The sequence below is a fragment of the Gambusia affinis genome, linkage group LG14 (genome assembly GCF_019740435.1).
Source record: "Gambusia affinis linkage group LG14, SWU_Gaff_1.0, whole genome shotgun sequence".
NCBI classification, from domain to species: Eukaryota; Metazoa; Chordata; class Actinopteri; order Cyprinodontiformes; family Poeciliidae; genus Gambusia; species Gambusia affinis.
Window position 1 is genome coordinate 5,173,242 of NC_057881.1, and position 12,816 is coordinate 5,186,057.

Here is a 12,816-nt window from a genome sequence, read left to right on the forward strand (position 1 = left end):
CCATATCTTTTTCAAACCTACTGATTCAATGAGGCTTAGTCTAATAATGTTCTACAGCAAAGCAATTTGTGCATCAAAACGTATTGCAATCCAAATGTTTGTCCAATTCTTAACTGCATTCAAAATTAGACCAGATTTCTTGTGCTAAAAGGTTCTCCAATATTTCAGTCCAGTATTATACATTCATTTAGAGGGAGATCAGCTATAGTTCCATGTATTCATATAAATCACAGTGCAAACATGTAACTCTGCAGTCGGAAAGACAGAAAATGTTTATGAAATGCAAAAAGGGATAAGAGCCACCTCTTCATCTCCTCAGCTGTTTTTCCACCGTAGAGTCTGTGGTTGGTGTAAAATTAGGTGTAAACTACTTGCTTTGGTTACTCTTGGCTTGTAAATTCATGAACGTAGCACAATATGTCACATAAATATATGCAGGTGTGAAGCAGCCACTGCAAGTGAAACATGTGCAACTCATTTGCAGAAAATGAAGTATGTTGCATTGCTCTTTAAGTTCACCAGATTATTTAGTCGGAGAAACAAAAGCCATCTGGGCCTAAAAAAGTCTATATTAAAGTTTATTAATGTTTCTATAATAGTCCCCTCCCCAGGAAAACCTTTGAATAACAAAAAAAACTATGAAGTGTTGTTGTGACACCGGGGTAAAGAACAAACATGAGTGGAGGTCTTAATCCTCGATGCGGCTGCCACAGGTTTGAGTTCTGGCCTAATGACCTTTCTGATGACCTGTCTGACCACTCTCAAATAAAGGTCTCTAAAGCCAATAAAACCTTAAAAATAAAAATAAAACTGTACTGTGGCATCAGTCTGTTGCTGTTTGGATTAAGGTCTGATAAGTAAAATAAGATAAAGGAAGATTAATGCTGTAACCAGGACACAGAAGAGCAGTAAACACAACTTCTCATGTTTCTAAAAGCTAATCTGTTGTTTGTATGAGTCTGCAGTGAGCTTCCAGACTGAAGCTAAATTTTTCCTCGACATTTATCTGTAAACGCCGATGGGTTGAAGAATGTTGCCTTTCTACTTCTTTCTATCCGTGGGTCCTGTCCTGTGTCACAGCTGTGCCTCCGCTGTGATGTCATCTCTCTGGCAGCCACCTTGTTTTTGACAGTGTTTACATATTTCCATAACAACAAGCATCTCACATCTGCATTATTTTTATTTTTTTTCTCTGGAGCAGTTCACGCAATTCATTACTCTTGTTTTTGACTAAACTAACCTCTGAGTTCAGAGTTCTTGTCCTCCTATCTTAAATGATAATTTTAGGATCAACTCAGAGGTGATTAAAGCAAAAAGGGCAGTCAGTGACTAATAGTTTAAACACTGTTAGACTTAGTCCCAGGGTACTAGAACCTGGCTAATAATAGCCACATTTTTGTACCATAGATTATGCATAAATGACACAAAAATGACAGATTTATGCATAACAGCTATGCAAAGTTTGATTCCCAACTTCCAGTTATTTTCTGCATATCATCCCATTTCCCTCTCTGCCTTTCCTGTCAAGATGCTAATGACTAAAGTCCTCTAGGGCCCTCAAAATGTTAAATACAAATTTAAATAAAAATTATATATATTTTAAAGTTGATAGTCCTTTTATATTATATGTTATTTATATGGAACAAAATGTCTGTTGATTGGAAATAATTTTAAATCAAAATCTACCCGGGGTATGAATAATTTTAGGCTTAACTATATTTAAAGTGAATAACAGAAGGTTGTATTTGTATTTGTATCCATCCAACCATCCAAATATTCTATGGTGTGTGTTTTTTCAAAACCTAAAAACTTCTTAAAGTCCGCCATAAAGTCACTGCTGGATCAAACACTGGCATCTTAAAAATAATCACCATACGTGACAATCATTATGACACGGTTTGCATGGGAAAAAAATGTTCAAAAGGAAAAAACATGTGCTGTGTGGTGATAAAATGTCCAGACTTTGTGCAGTAATCTAAAACAGTGAGTGTCTTCCCTTTCATCTTGGTAACAGTTTTAAATTTAAATAATTTAGAAAAGTGAGGTTAAGGAGTGTTTTCTTTGTTCAGTTGCCTTTTCCGGTCAGTCACTGTCAAATGCATGTTGTAATTTTTCTCTCCTTTAATGTCCTCTGGAATGGATTCATCACACATGTTTATGAACAAACCATGCTGGACAACAGCTAATTGTAATGTACCCAATACATGAGCTGATTTAAAGATCAGCAGTTAAAGCTGCTGTATAAAAGAAATGGCATACTATCAAGATGAAATACTTTAAACTATCATTACATGTTGAAAGTCAAGATTACCCCCTAAATATAATGTTTTTGTTGCTGGGTTTGAATTTAGCAAGTTATATTCAAATATTCTGTTTACTACATGAACAATAAACAGCATTTGCCACAATGATTACATATTTGATCAATTATAGCTAAAGAAAGCACGTAGAAATGCTGCTGCTCTGGATATGGGACCAATACAACAATAACCCTTGAAAGGGAAAAAGAGGGACAGCCTGTGGTTTGTCTCCTTAGCGAACTTCAGCAACAGACTGAGCTGCTTCCTTCAGATTCTGTTGCTATGTTTACTTTTATGTTTCCCATTACAACCAGAGCAGCAGATGGTTTGATGTCGTTTAAGCTGCCAGCTTTATCACTAAAGACACCCTTTCAGCATGCCGAATCGTAGACAGCTCCTCTGAGTGAAGGGAAATGTCCTAAAATCCGGTTAGAGAAAAATCGCTCAGGAAATGCAACATGTGTGCTGAAGATAAATGAGGTGCTAGTATTTGGAAACAGGTGTTCTGACCGCTGAGCTACTCCTCCTGGAAAAAAGACCAGTCTTATGTTGGCTTAAACAAAAAGCCAACATAAGTTTGATGCAGCGACAAAGGACAAAAACAAGACCAGGCTCTCTTCTTCCCATGCTAACTCTTCACAGTGAAAACATTCTGCAACATCTATTGTGAATCCAAAGGTTTTTCTATTGTTACCATTATTATTTTTATCTGTCTCAACTTTCAGGTTATTTCAGTTTTTTATTTTTCCTGAAGGACCCAAAAGAGACATCAGATTAAAAAAAATTATCTTTGATTCAGCTCTAATCTAATAATTCTGAATTATTTCTCAGAATGATACAAGAATGTTAAATGTAGGGAAAGAAACTGTAACGATATTCAGTGGTAAACAGCTTTTGGGTTTTAACTCATTTTTTATAAGGCATGCTTAGTCAAAGAAATGAGGAGTATGAGACGTGACGAAGTAATTCTGTAAATTTCTTATAAAAATTGAAGGATTATGCACAAAACACACTTTTGGATCATAGGCAGACAAAGAGAAATGTAAAAAATAGGTTGAGAACTTACCTGGCTGGTAAAGGTGATATGATAAGTCTCATACTGAACAGCAGGTTGAGTCCAAATCAAAGTGGCAGAAGAATCTGTGACGTCCTGAACACCCAGCTGAGACACACTCGCCATGGCTTAAAGAAAAAACAACAATAACCTGTTCAGAGCAGTCGATATTCTTTCCTCTGTAGCTCCAAATAAAAGGGATTCAAAACTTAGCTAAATTAGGTATTCCCATTGATTTAGTTCAGAAATCCATTATTTTGTTTACTTGTGCCACTTTGCTTATCATAATGTGTCTTATTTGGGGTGCTGGTCACCTTATTAAGTCTCTTTCCATCATACTCTCTATTGGTCATTCAATACCTGTCTTTCTGATATTTCCTACTTTAACACACAGGAAATTAAATAAAGTAAGGACTGACTACCATAAGTGGGATAAGAACAACAATCTACAGGAGTAATGCAAACTAGTCAAACAGGGAAGCCTGATGGAACATCTCCACATAATAAGATGTAGTCACAACCTGGAGTGCTATTGTTTACTTAAGGTGAAGATCTCCAGAACCCTATTCACTGTGCTGCATAAAATAAACACCTCCAGCAAGATCTTTTTGTCATGCCAGAGTTATTGGAACCATTCAGGACAGCCTACTTATTTTCTTTCTTGTCAGAGAATAAAACCTTTTTGGAGGGAGAACCAAGCCTTGGACATTGCTTGGGATTTTGAAAGGGTTTTTGCTCTTTAAGCCTTTCTTTCACAGATACCACTCTATAGTTATTAGAGTGCAATCAGCTTAGGGGTCTTAGTTTGGCTGAAATTCTACCTTTCTCTTCATACATTTTAAGCCTTCGTCTGCTCAGCACAAGTAAAACTCAGAGATCCACAACTGAATTTTTCTCAGAAACATTTTTAAAAATGTATAATTTTAATGCATCTAACCATGGCACCAATTGAGCTTTGTATAAGGACCTTGCTTATGCAGCTCAACAACCATAAAACTTTCAAAGGCAGACATTCAAGCTTAACTTGAATGTCTGCAGAAAATGAATTTATTCTGTGGTTATGACTTGTATTAGCCCTATAGTCTGAAATGTTTCATCATCTAATGAACAGTATGTTGGAATTTAAATGCAGTTTTCAGTAGTTTAGCAATTCTTTATTTAGTATTTTGTTTCCATGTGTTCTTTTTGCATTTTTACACCATTTATAAATATTTTTGCTATCTGGTTACTGAACCAAACCTATAGCTAGTCTTTCAAAACGCTCTACTGCATGTTTAGCTAAACTCCATCTACTTGTCTTGGTATTTAGTAAATAGGCTTGTGTAGTTACATATTAGTTAGGATTACATTAGAACACTACATTACACTCAAATGCCTAAAAATAAGTGTGACAGTGGACATTTTTTTGTGTAAATGTGAAGCTTTATCTTGAAGATAAAGTCAGTGTATAGTTAGGTCTTAAAATGTAAGCTTTATCTTCAGTGTTATTTCCCATGTTGATTTTCTTTTCTTTGAGATCAAAGTATTTTTCAAAAATTCCATGGAAAGTTTATATTTAGCTTTTCCACCAGAGGACTCTAGATTGTGGGGCGTCCCTCCATCAACTCCTATAAATGCTTGCACACATTTGAAGAAGCACATAATAACACACTGAAACACACTTTTGTCTTGTGTCAGACTCAAGCATTGCAAACACCCATTACACAGGAGTATGAGGCATTTTTATGGGCAGTGGGTCTTGATCCTGCTCCACTGTTAATGAAACAGTTCCGTCAGTGGAATGATTGCAGCTTCAACCGGCTCCATGAGAGCTTAAGTGCTAACACACCATGGCAACATCCCTTGAAAACAACAGCAAGAAAGTGCAACTGCATCAGATGAAAGTAACCTGGCTGATGATGATACAAATAATTTTATTCTAGAGCAGAAGGAAATTGGAATTTCAAAATTTCCTATAGATAAATTTTGAGGGAAAATGATGTCTGCTTATGACTGTTTGCTTCTTTGCCTAAGGTTTGTCACTTTGGAAACAAAAGAATAAAAAGTTCAACCTTTTGGTTAGTGTCTTCTTTACAAAGAGAATATTAACATGCAATTTCAGAAAGAATGCAGTAAACTAAATATTTACATTTGGATTTGAGCCCTTTCAATGCATTCACATAGCTGGGTTATGTGCCAAGTAAAACAGTCTTTCCATTGAGTGTAACTTGCCATGTGCATAAAGAACATTTGATCAAAGATTGATTGTAAGACCTTCAGCGACATTAATGGTGAGGGTTCTAACTTTTCTCTTAATTAGCCTTGGGCTGAAGCTCTACTTCTCCAGACATCAGGCTGATCATGAAAAGTGTGAGGAATCATATTAACAAAGAAAAGTGCAGCCATACTAGGGCCTCTTCACACTGTTTTAAAGAATTGTAGTAATGAGACTTTTTTTTTGTTTTTTTTTTTTTTACCAAATGCCTAATCTAAAAAGACTTGGCTCCGTATTAGGGGCATAACTTCCCATCGGAGAATCCCTCTTTTTTACTGGTCATTTCAATGAAAGTACCCTTGAGGAGAAGAAACCTTGTATTATTCCTTGTTTTTCCGCACCAAAACCTACTCTTTAATGTCTTCCGTAAAAAGACATAAAGGAAGACTTGTATTAGTAAATAAAGATTAAGGTGACTCTGACTTACCAATGTTACAGTTTGGCCCCAGAGCAGTCTTCACCAGTGAATCCCTCATTACAAACACATTGTCCATTGATGCAGCGCCCCCTGTTTTTGCAGTTCTCAGGGCAAGCGTATTCAGAACAATCATCGCCAGAGAAGTTGCTCTCACAGACACATCGGCCATCAACACATGTTCCACGATTGCTGCAGTTATCGGGGCAGGTTTTTTCAGAGCAGTCTACACCTGTGAAACCATTGTCACAAACACACTGTCCATTAATGCAGCGGCCCCTGTTGTTGCAGTTTCCCGGACAGGTGGTCTCAGTGCAGTCAGTACCGGTGAACCCGTTGTCACAGACACATTGTCCATCTACACATCTCCCACGGTCGTTACAGTCATTAGGGCAGGGTCTTGCCTGGCAGTCCTCGCCAGTGAAACCATCATCACAAACACATTCACCATCGACACAGCGCCCCCTGTCGTTGCAGTTTCCAGGACAGGTGACCCCAGAGCAGTCAGGACCAGTGGAGCCGGTGTCACAAACACATACACCATCGACACAGCGCCCCTGTCATTGCAGTTTTAGGGCAGGTGACCTGGCAGTCAGGACCAGTGAAACCATCATCACAAACACATTCACCATCGACACAGCGCCCCCTGTCGTTGCAGTTTCCAGGACAGGTGACCTCAGAGCAGTCAGGACCAGTGGAGCCGGTGTCACAAACGCATTTGCCATCAACACAGCGCCCCCTGTCATTGCAGTTTCCAGGACAGGTGACCTCAGAGCAGTCAGGACCAGTGGAGCCGGTGTCACAAACGCATTTGCCATCGACACAGCGCCCCCTGTCGTTGCAGTTTCCAGGACAGGTGACCTCAGAGCAGTCAGGACCAGTGGAGCCAGTGTCACAAACGCATTTGCCATCGACACAGCGCCCCCTGTCGTTGCAGTTTCCAGGACAGGTGACCTCAGAGCAGTCAGGACCAGTGGAGCCAGTGTCACAAACGCATTTGCCATCGACACAGCGCCCCCTGTCGTTGCAGTTTCGAGGACAGCCCCTTTTGGAACAATCTGGACCTGTGAATCCAGTGTTACACATGCACTGGCCATCAACGCAGCGTCCTCTTCTGTTGCAGTTCTTAGGACAAGATCTTTCAGAACAACTTGGACCTGTAGAACCAGAGTTGCATATACACTTGCCGTTCACACACCTCCCACGATTGCTGCAGTTGTCTGGGCAGGCTTTCTGGGAGCAGTCGGGACCAGAGAAACCAGGGTCACACACACACTCTCCATTCACGCACCTCCCGTGGTCTTTACAGTTCCCTGGACAGCCAGACTCGCTGCAGTCCGGCCCGCTGTAGCCTGGAAAGCAGACGCACTTGCCATCCACACAGCGACCCTGATCACTGCACTCATTGGGACATTCCTCCTTTTCTGGTTTTATGGAGCAACCAGCACCTAAAGAAAATAGATAGACCCAGACAAAGGTTTCCGTATGATTTGTTGAATAAAGTTGAACAAATGCAAAAATATATAAATATCTATATGAACAAATATGTACTATATCTACAAGTGTGCTATACACTTCAAAACTGAGATTCAGTAAACTGGGAGATAAACATGTAATCACAGATCCTGTTAAACGTCTTGGCATTGGCTCCCTCCCAGACCTCTCCAGACAAGCAGTTATAGACAATAGGTGGATGTATTATTGTCCTTGTTTGATTTTTTTCTTTTTAATGATGTTGTGGGAAAAGATGATTTTATTTAATAGACAGAAATAAAGGCAGCAAGAGAAGTGGAATATGTGCAGTGAATGACCTGGTATGGTAATAAAACCTACAATAAAGACCTGGCTTCTCGATGTGATTCACCTGGTCTCCCACTGAGCCATAGGATGCCCCTAATAAAATTTGTTCAGTTTTTTGTTGTTTTGAAAGATTAAAAAAAAGCAAGAAATGATGGATAAACTTTAAGGCATTAGCATTTTTTATTAAATCAAGGTTACCAATAATTGAGGAGGGTATTATAAGTAAGTGATTGTATTTCACTTATTTAGATTCAGTTTGGATGAAAATAAGTTGGAATGTGTCTTGCATGAGTTACATAAAACATTCTGTTGTGCATTAGGACTTTTCCTTGGGGGTGGAGGTATAATTTTCTACAATTAAGCTACACAGAACCGCCTTGTTTTGTGTGATGAGGCCTTTGTGTGTGTGTACTTGTAAACACTACATATAGAGGACCACTTTCATAATATTCACCAAGAAAGTCATTTGTAGAAAGTGAATAGATTTTCCTGCCCCTCATTTTTTTGCTAGCCTTCTCAGCTTTACTAGCTAGATTTAAAGGTACAGTGTGAATTTAGTTTTGGTTAAAGTTAGGCTTAGAGATAGACCAGTAATAGTTAGGGTAAATTACTACAATGAATGGAAATCTATGCAAAGTCCTCGGTTTGTGTAGAAGTACGAGGATGATGATGATGATATGTGTGTGTGTGTGTGTGTGTGCATGTGTGCCATGGACGTGCGTGTGTGTGTGTGTATCTGCTGTTGAAACTAAGGGTGGAAGAACTCCATTGGTGTGAAGAGACTGAGATCACAGTGGGCAAAGAACTGAGGGGTAACACACATACACACTCACACACAGCAGCAGCAGATCAAGTTGTGTTTCCATAACCTCACAGTACATTTACTTAAATCCTTTCCTGAAGACTACTCAAACGTAAACTATAACCCAATTTAAATTTTTCCTTCTAAGACAAAATCAAGCAAAGTGGATAATGAACTGAACAGTGTTAGCTCATCGCTTGATTTCTGGCAGTTTATGTTAAACTTTATAGCTGCATAAAATAAATACAACTTGTTTACTAAGCCTTTTTAAAATTGTACGTGAGACTGTAAAGTATTCTAGAAGGATCGATATGCCAACTTGTTCTAGCTTCATTGGTGGCCTCACAAATAGAAATACACTTCATATTTGAGGCCAGGATCAAAGATTCAGGTCTCCCAACAATATCACTTGTTATGTTTGTGATGTAATACACTATTCTGAAGAAATATGACTTTGTATGGCAAGATCATGTAAGTTATTCTTAAGTTTATGAAAACTCAACATTACGTATGGCTGGTTAGCTCAGCTGGTCAGAACAAGGTGCTTATAAAACCCAGTAAATAGTTCAGTTTGGCTTGATTAGGAAAATTTAAAGAAACCTTGTCATAAGCATTATGACAGACTTTTTTTCAGAAACCGTTAAACTTTATAGCTGCATAAAATAAATACAACTTGTTTACTAAGCCTTTTTAATTTGTACATGAGACTGTAAAGTATTCTAGAAGGAACAATATGCCAACTTGTTCTAGCTTCATTGGTGGCCTCACAAATAGAAATACACTTCATATTTGAGGCCAGGATCAAAGATTCAGGTCTCCCAACAATATCACTTGTTATGTTTGTGATGTAATACACTATTCTGAAGAAATATGACTTTGTATCTAAAATTAGAAACATCTGTCCAGCTATTCATTGTTTATATCCTTCTATCCTGCAGGAGGCTGGAACCCATCTACTGCTGGCACTGGGTGAGAGGTTGGGTACACACTGGACAGGGTGCCAGTATATTCAAATAAAAACATATTTTCCTGTTTGTTTAACAAAAGGAGTTTGTCCAGTTGTTAATCATGTAACTCATTTGATGGAAAGAAAGTTTTTCCATGGCAGTTTTGAGAAACAAAACAATTTCGAATAAGGCCAAAAAAAAAAATCACCTTTCCTCCTGGAGGCAAAACAAGAGTTTTTTTTTTTTTAAAATTGACTTCTTCCCAATAAGTGAGTTTGTTTTCCTAATGTCAAATTGAACAATTATATGGTTAATAGAAATGAATTTAGTCATGACAATTTACAGCCAAACAGGTAGCAGTAAAAAACACAAACATGTTCTGTGTAAAATAGCTCAATATAATGAGAAGATTAAGAAATGAATTACTTATGACCTGTGAACACAGTATTTTATATCCAACCCCACTTTTCTTAAACAGAACTTCTGACTGACAGAGTTAAAGTTTGAACTTTGGGTGGGGGGAATCAATCCTACTGACCTTTGCTCTCTGAGGTGCAGCAGCTTCCTCCCGTTTCTCCACACTTCCCCCGAAGGTCAGACACTTCCCGCTCCAGACTTTCTAATCGCTCCCGCAAGGAAGCAAAGTCTGCATCGCACCCACAAGACCCAGAACCTGACCCTGATGAAACCAGTTTGATCTTATGGGTCAGCACCAGGGGAGAGCCAGGTGCCAGATCAATTTCTTTACCTGAGGAGAAACATTGGGAAAATGCAAACATAACTGTCATGCATTAAAATGAGGGGGTAAGAAAAATATGTGATGATATTGTAACCAAGAATAAAAATCTGTTCTTCAACCAATTAAATGCACGGTTGTCATGGTGTTACATATATAGTTAATGCTAAACTAATTTGTATTACCTCCTTGGCTCACATCAGACGAATCCCCCTGAGAGGAACACCCCTCAGAGATCACCACCTGTAACAACAGCACCTTGTTAAACTATCAGGAGACGTATTTTATTATTGGAATTTTCCATTATATAAATGCATTTCACACAACTGCACAAATATAAGGGTTGATGACTTGGCCGTGAACTCAATCCATCCTAAACTCTTCATTTAATTACTTCTGTGCTTCTGTTCTGTGGCCATTGAGAGTTGGTGATAATAACTTAAATCACCTTGATGGAGTCCTGGTCAGCATCCCTTTGTGTCCTTTCACCTCTGACCTGTAGCTCCTTGGATGTTGATGGGGTCAGGATGACTGGCCCAGCCAGAAGAATCAGGATGAGGGAAGGGAAGAGAGGAAGCATTACTGGGAACAGACTGGAATCCATTCCAATGGTTAGTAGGAGGAAAAGGGAAAGGAAAGTCGTTGGACAGTTCAGGAAAACCAAGCTCTTTGATTGATCTGGACCTTGTTTTTTCAGGTTCTTTCGGACTATTATTGTCTGCAGGACAGGGAACTCTCAGCTGCTGTCACTTTGCTTCACCCGGGCTCTTCGGTGATGACGTCTATCGTCTTCTTCTCTCCAAGAACCTTCCACCTGGAGGAGAACCAGAAACACAGATTAAAGATCACATTAAATATCATATTAGCTCAGCAGACATTACATTAATTAACACAAATGGGGATCATTAGTTGTTTATAGGCTTGTTAGAGTTGCATGTCAGCCAATGAACCCCATTCATTTATCCTATGTCTGGCTTACACACAGGCAAAATGCAGCAGACGACTGGCATAATGAGCAGATGTTTTCCACAGCTGTTGGTTATTTGAGTCAATTTGCATATTTTATTTAAAAGATTTGATGACAAAATTTCCACTTTAAAATGCATAAAATGCTCCTCAAAATGACCAAAATTATGCTGAATTGCATGTGTAAATCTTGACAGACTAAAAAAGATTTGCACTATAAGCTGATAAACTTTGGGTAAAACTAGAAATCTGTGTTGATTAAGAATAGATTTCTCAGTTTTTGACTTGTGAACCTATATTTTTCTTCCTAAGCAGATTTTTGGGGTTATCACGCCTCATGGGTTAAAATAGTAAGAGTTGAACTCACAGATTTTATTTTATTGTTTTGGTGAAGCATATATAGGTCTGACTCACTGTTTATCATTTTCTTGTTAAACTACAAGATTAACCCCTTCTTATGATTCAAATAATATCTTCCCAACTTCTGCATTTATGGACTGGAAATATTTTATTAAGTTTTTTAATGCATTTAATGTCTATATATTTCACTATAAGAGACCTGCTGTTCCTTAGTCACAACTGATAAAGGAAAGATTTAATGACATTCTAGATGACATTTAAAATTTGTTCATATTTGAGAAAAGCTGTCAAAGAAATCTGATTTGCTGTTTAAGTTGTGTTTTCACATCAAAATAAAATGACGATTAAAGTCATTAAAAAAAGAAAAACGAGTCATGTCAGTCGCTGAATTAGAAAATTCTTCAAATTTAAACTTGCAATCAAAAATTATAATTAACTTAAAAAATATATTCTAAATTCAACACGTCTTTGTAACTTTGTCCATTGTTTTTGTTTTGTGTAACATCCTGGAGAAGTGTGTAAAAGCTTAATATCTTTAACATTGCTTCTCATTTATAACTGATCATATTTTATACATTTTATGTGTACCTCCATTCATTTATTGTTCAGAAACATGTTTTCCTTTTCTGTTTCAGTTGCAAAATGAGCTAACATAAAAATTATCCACTTGCTGATGGTTCCTTTCTTTGTGGAATATAACATCTCAGCTTTTTTGTGAGTTATAGAGAATTTTTGTATTTTAAAGCCCATGGATTAATAATTGATCATTTCAGCAATAAAATGTTATGTTAATACTGAGAGATCCTTAAAGTGAATAATTTGATCAAAACTGTAAAATTGAGCAGATGTTTTGTCATTCTCACTCACAAAATTAGCTGTGCTCACTTCCCTTATTTAGGGTTGAACTGTTTGTATGATGGATGGTTGTCTCTTGCACATATCGGACGAGATACCACTGCTGAAGTGCCATGCCCATCACAAGGCAAAAAAACCCCAAACACAACAGAAAACAATGTACAAAACCATTCATACTCGAAGGGTATTTTAGGAAAATGAATATAACATACAAATACTTGAAATGTGGTGATATCCAGAGGTGAACCACTGAAAGACTCCAGGTTTGGATTCAAACCCTGGACTCTCTTGCTGCAAGCATATGGTGCAGAAACACTCAGACATCTT

At 37.9% G+C, this 12,816-nt stretch overlaps 1 protein-coding gene across 1 annotated transcript in view; it reads right to left on the minus strand.

Moving 5' to 3' along the window:
- LOC122844153 (tenascin-like) overlaps positions 1 to 12,816 on the minus strand; it is a 49,711-nt gene that overhangs the window by 14,705 nt on the left and 22,190 nt on the right. The window contains 7 exon segments of the mRNA XM_044139365.1: positions 3,367 to 3,482; positions 6,036 to 6,051; positions 6,053 to 6,584; positions 6,586 to 7,471; positions 10,111 to 10,320; positions 10,494 to 10,551; positions 10,757 to 11,122. Of these exon segments, the coding sequence (XP_043995300.1) occupies positions 3,367 to 3,482; positions 6,036 to 6,051; positions 6,053 to 6,584; positions 6,586 to 7,471; positions 10,111 to 10,320; positions 10,494 to 10,551; positions 10,757 to 10,912 (1,974 nt within the window). The 5' untranslated portion in view covers positions 10,913 to 11,122.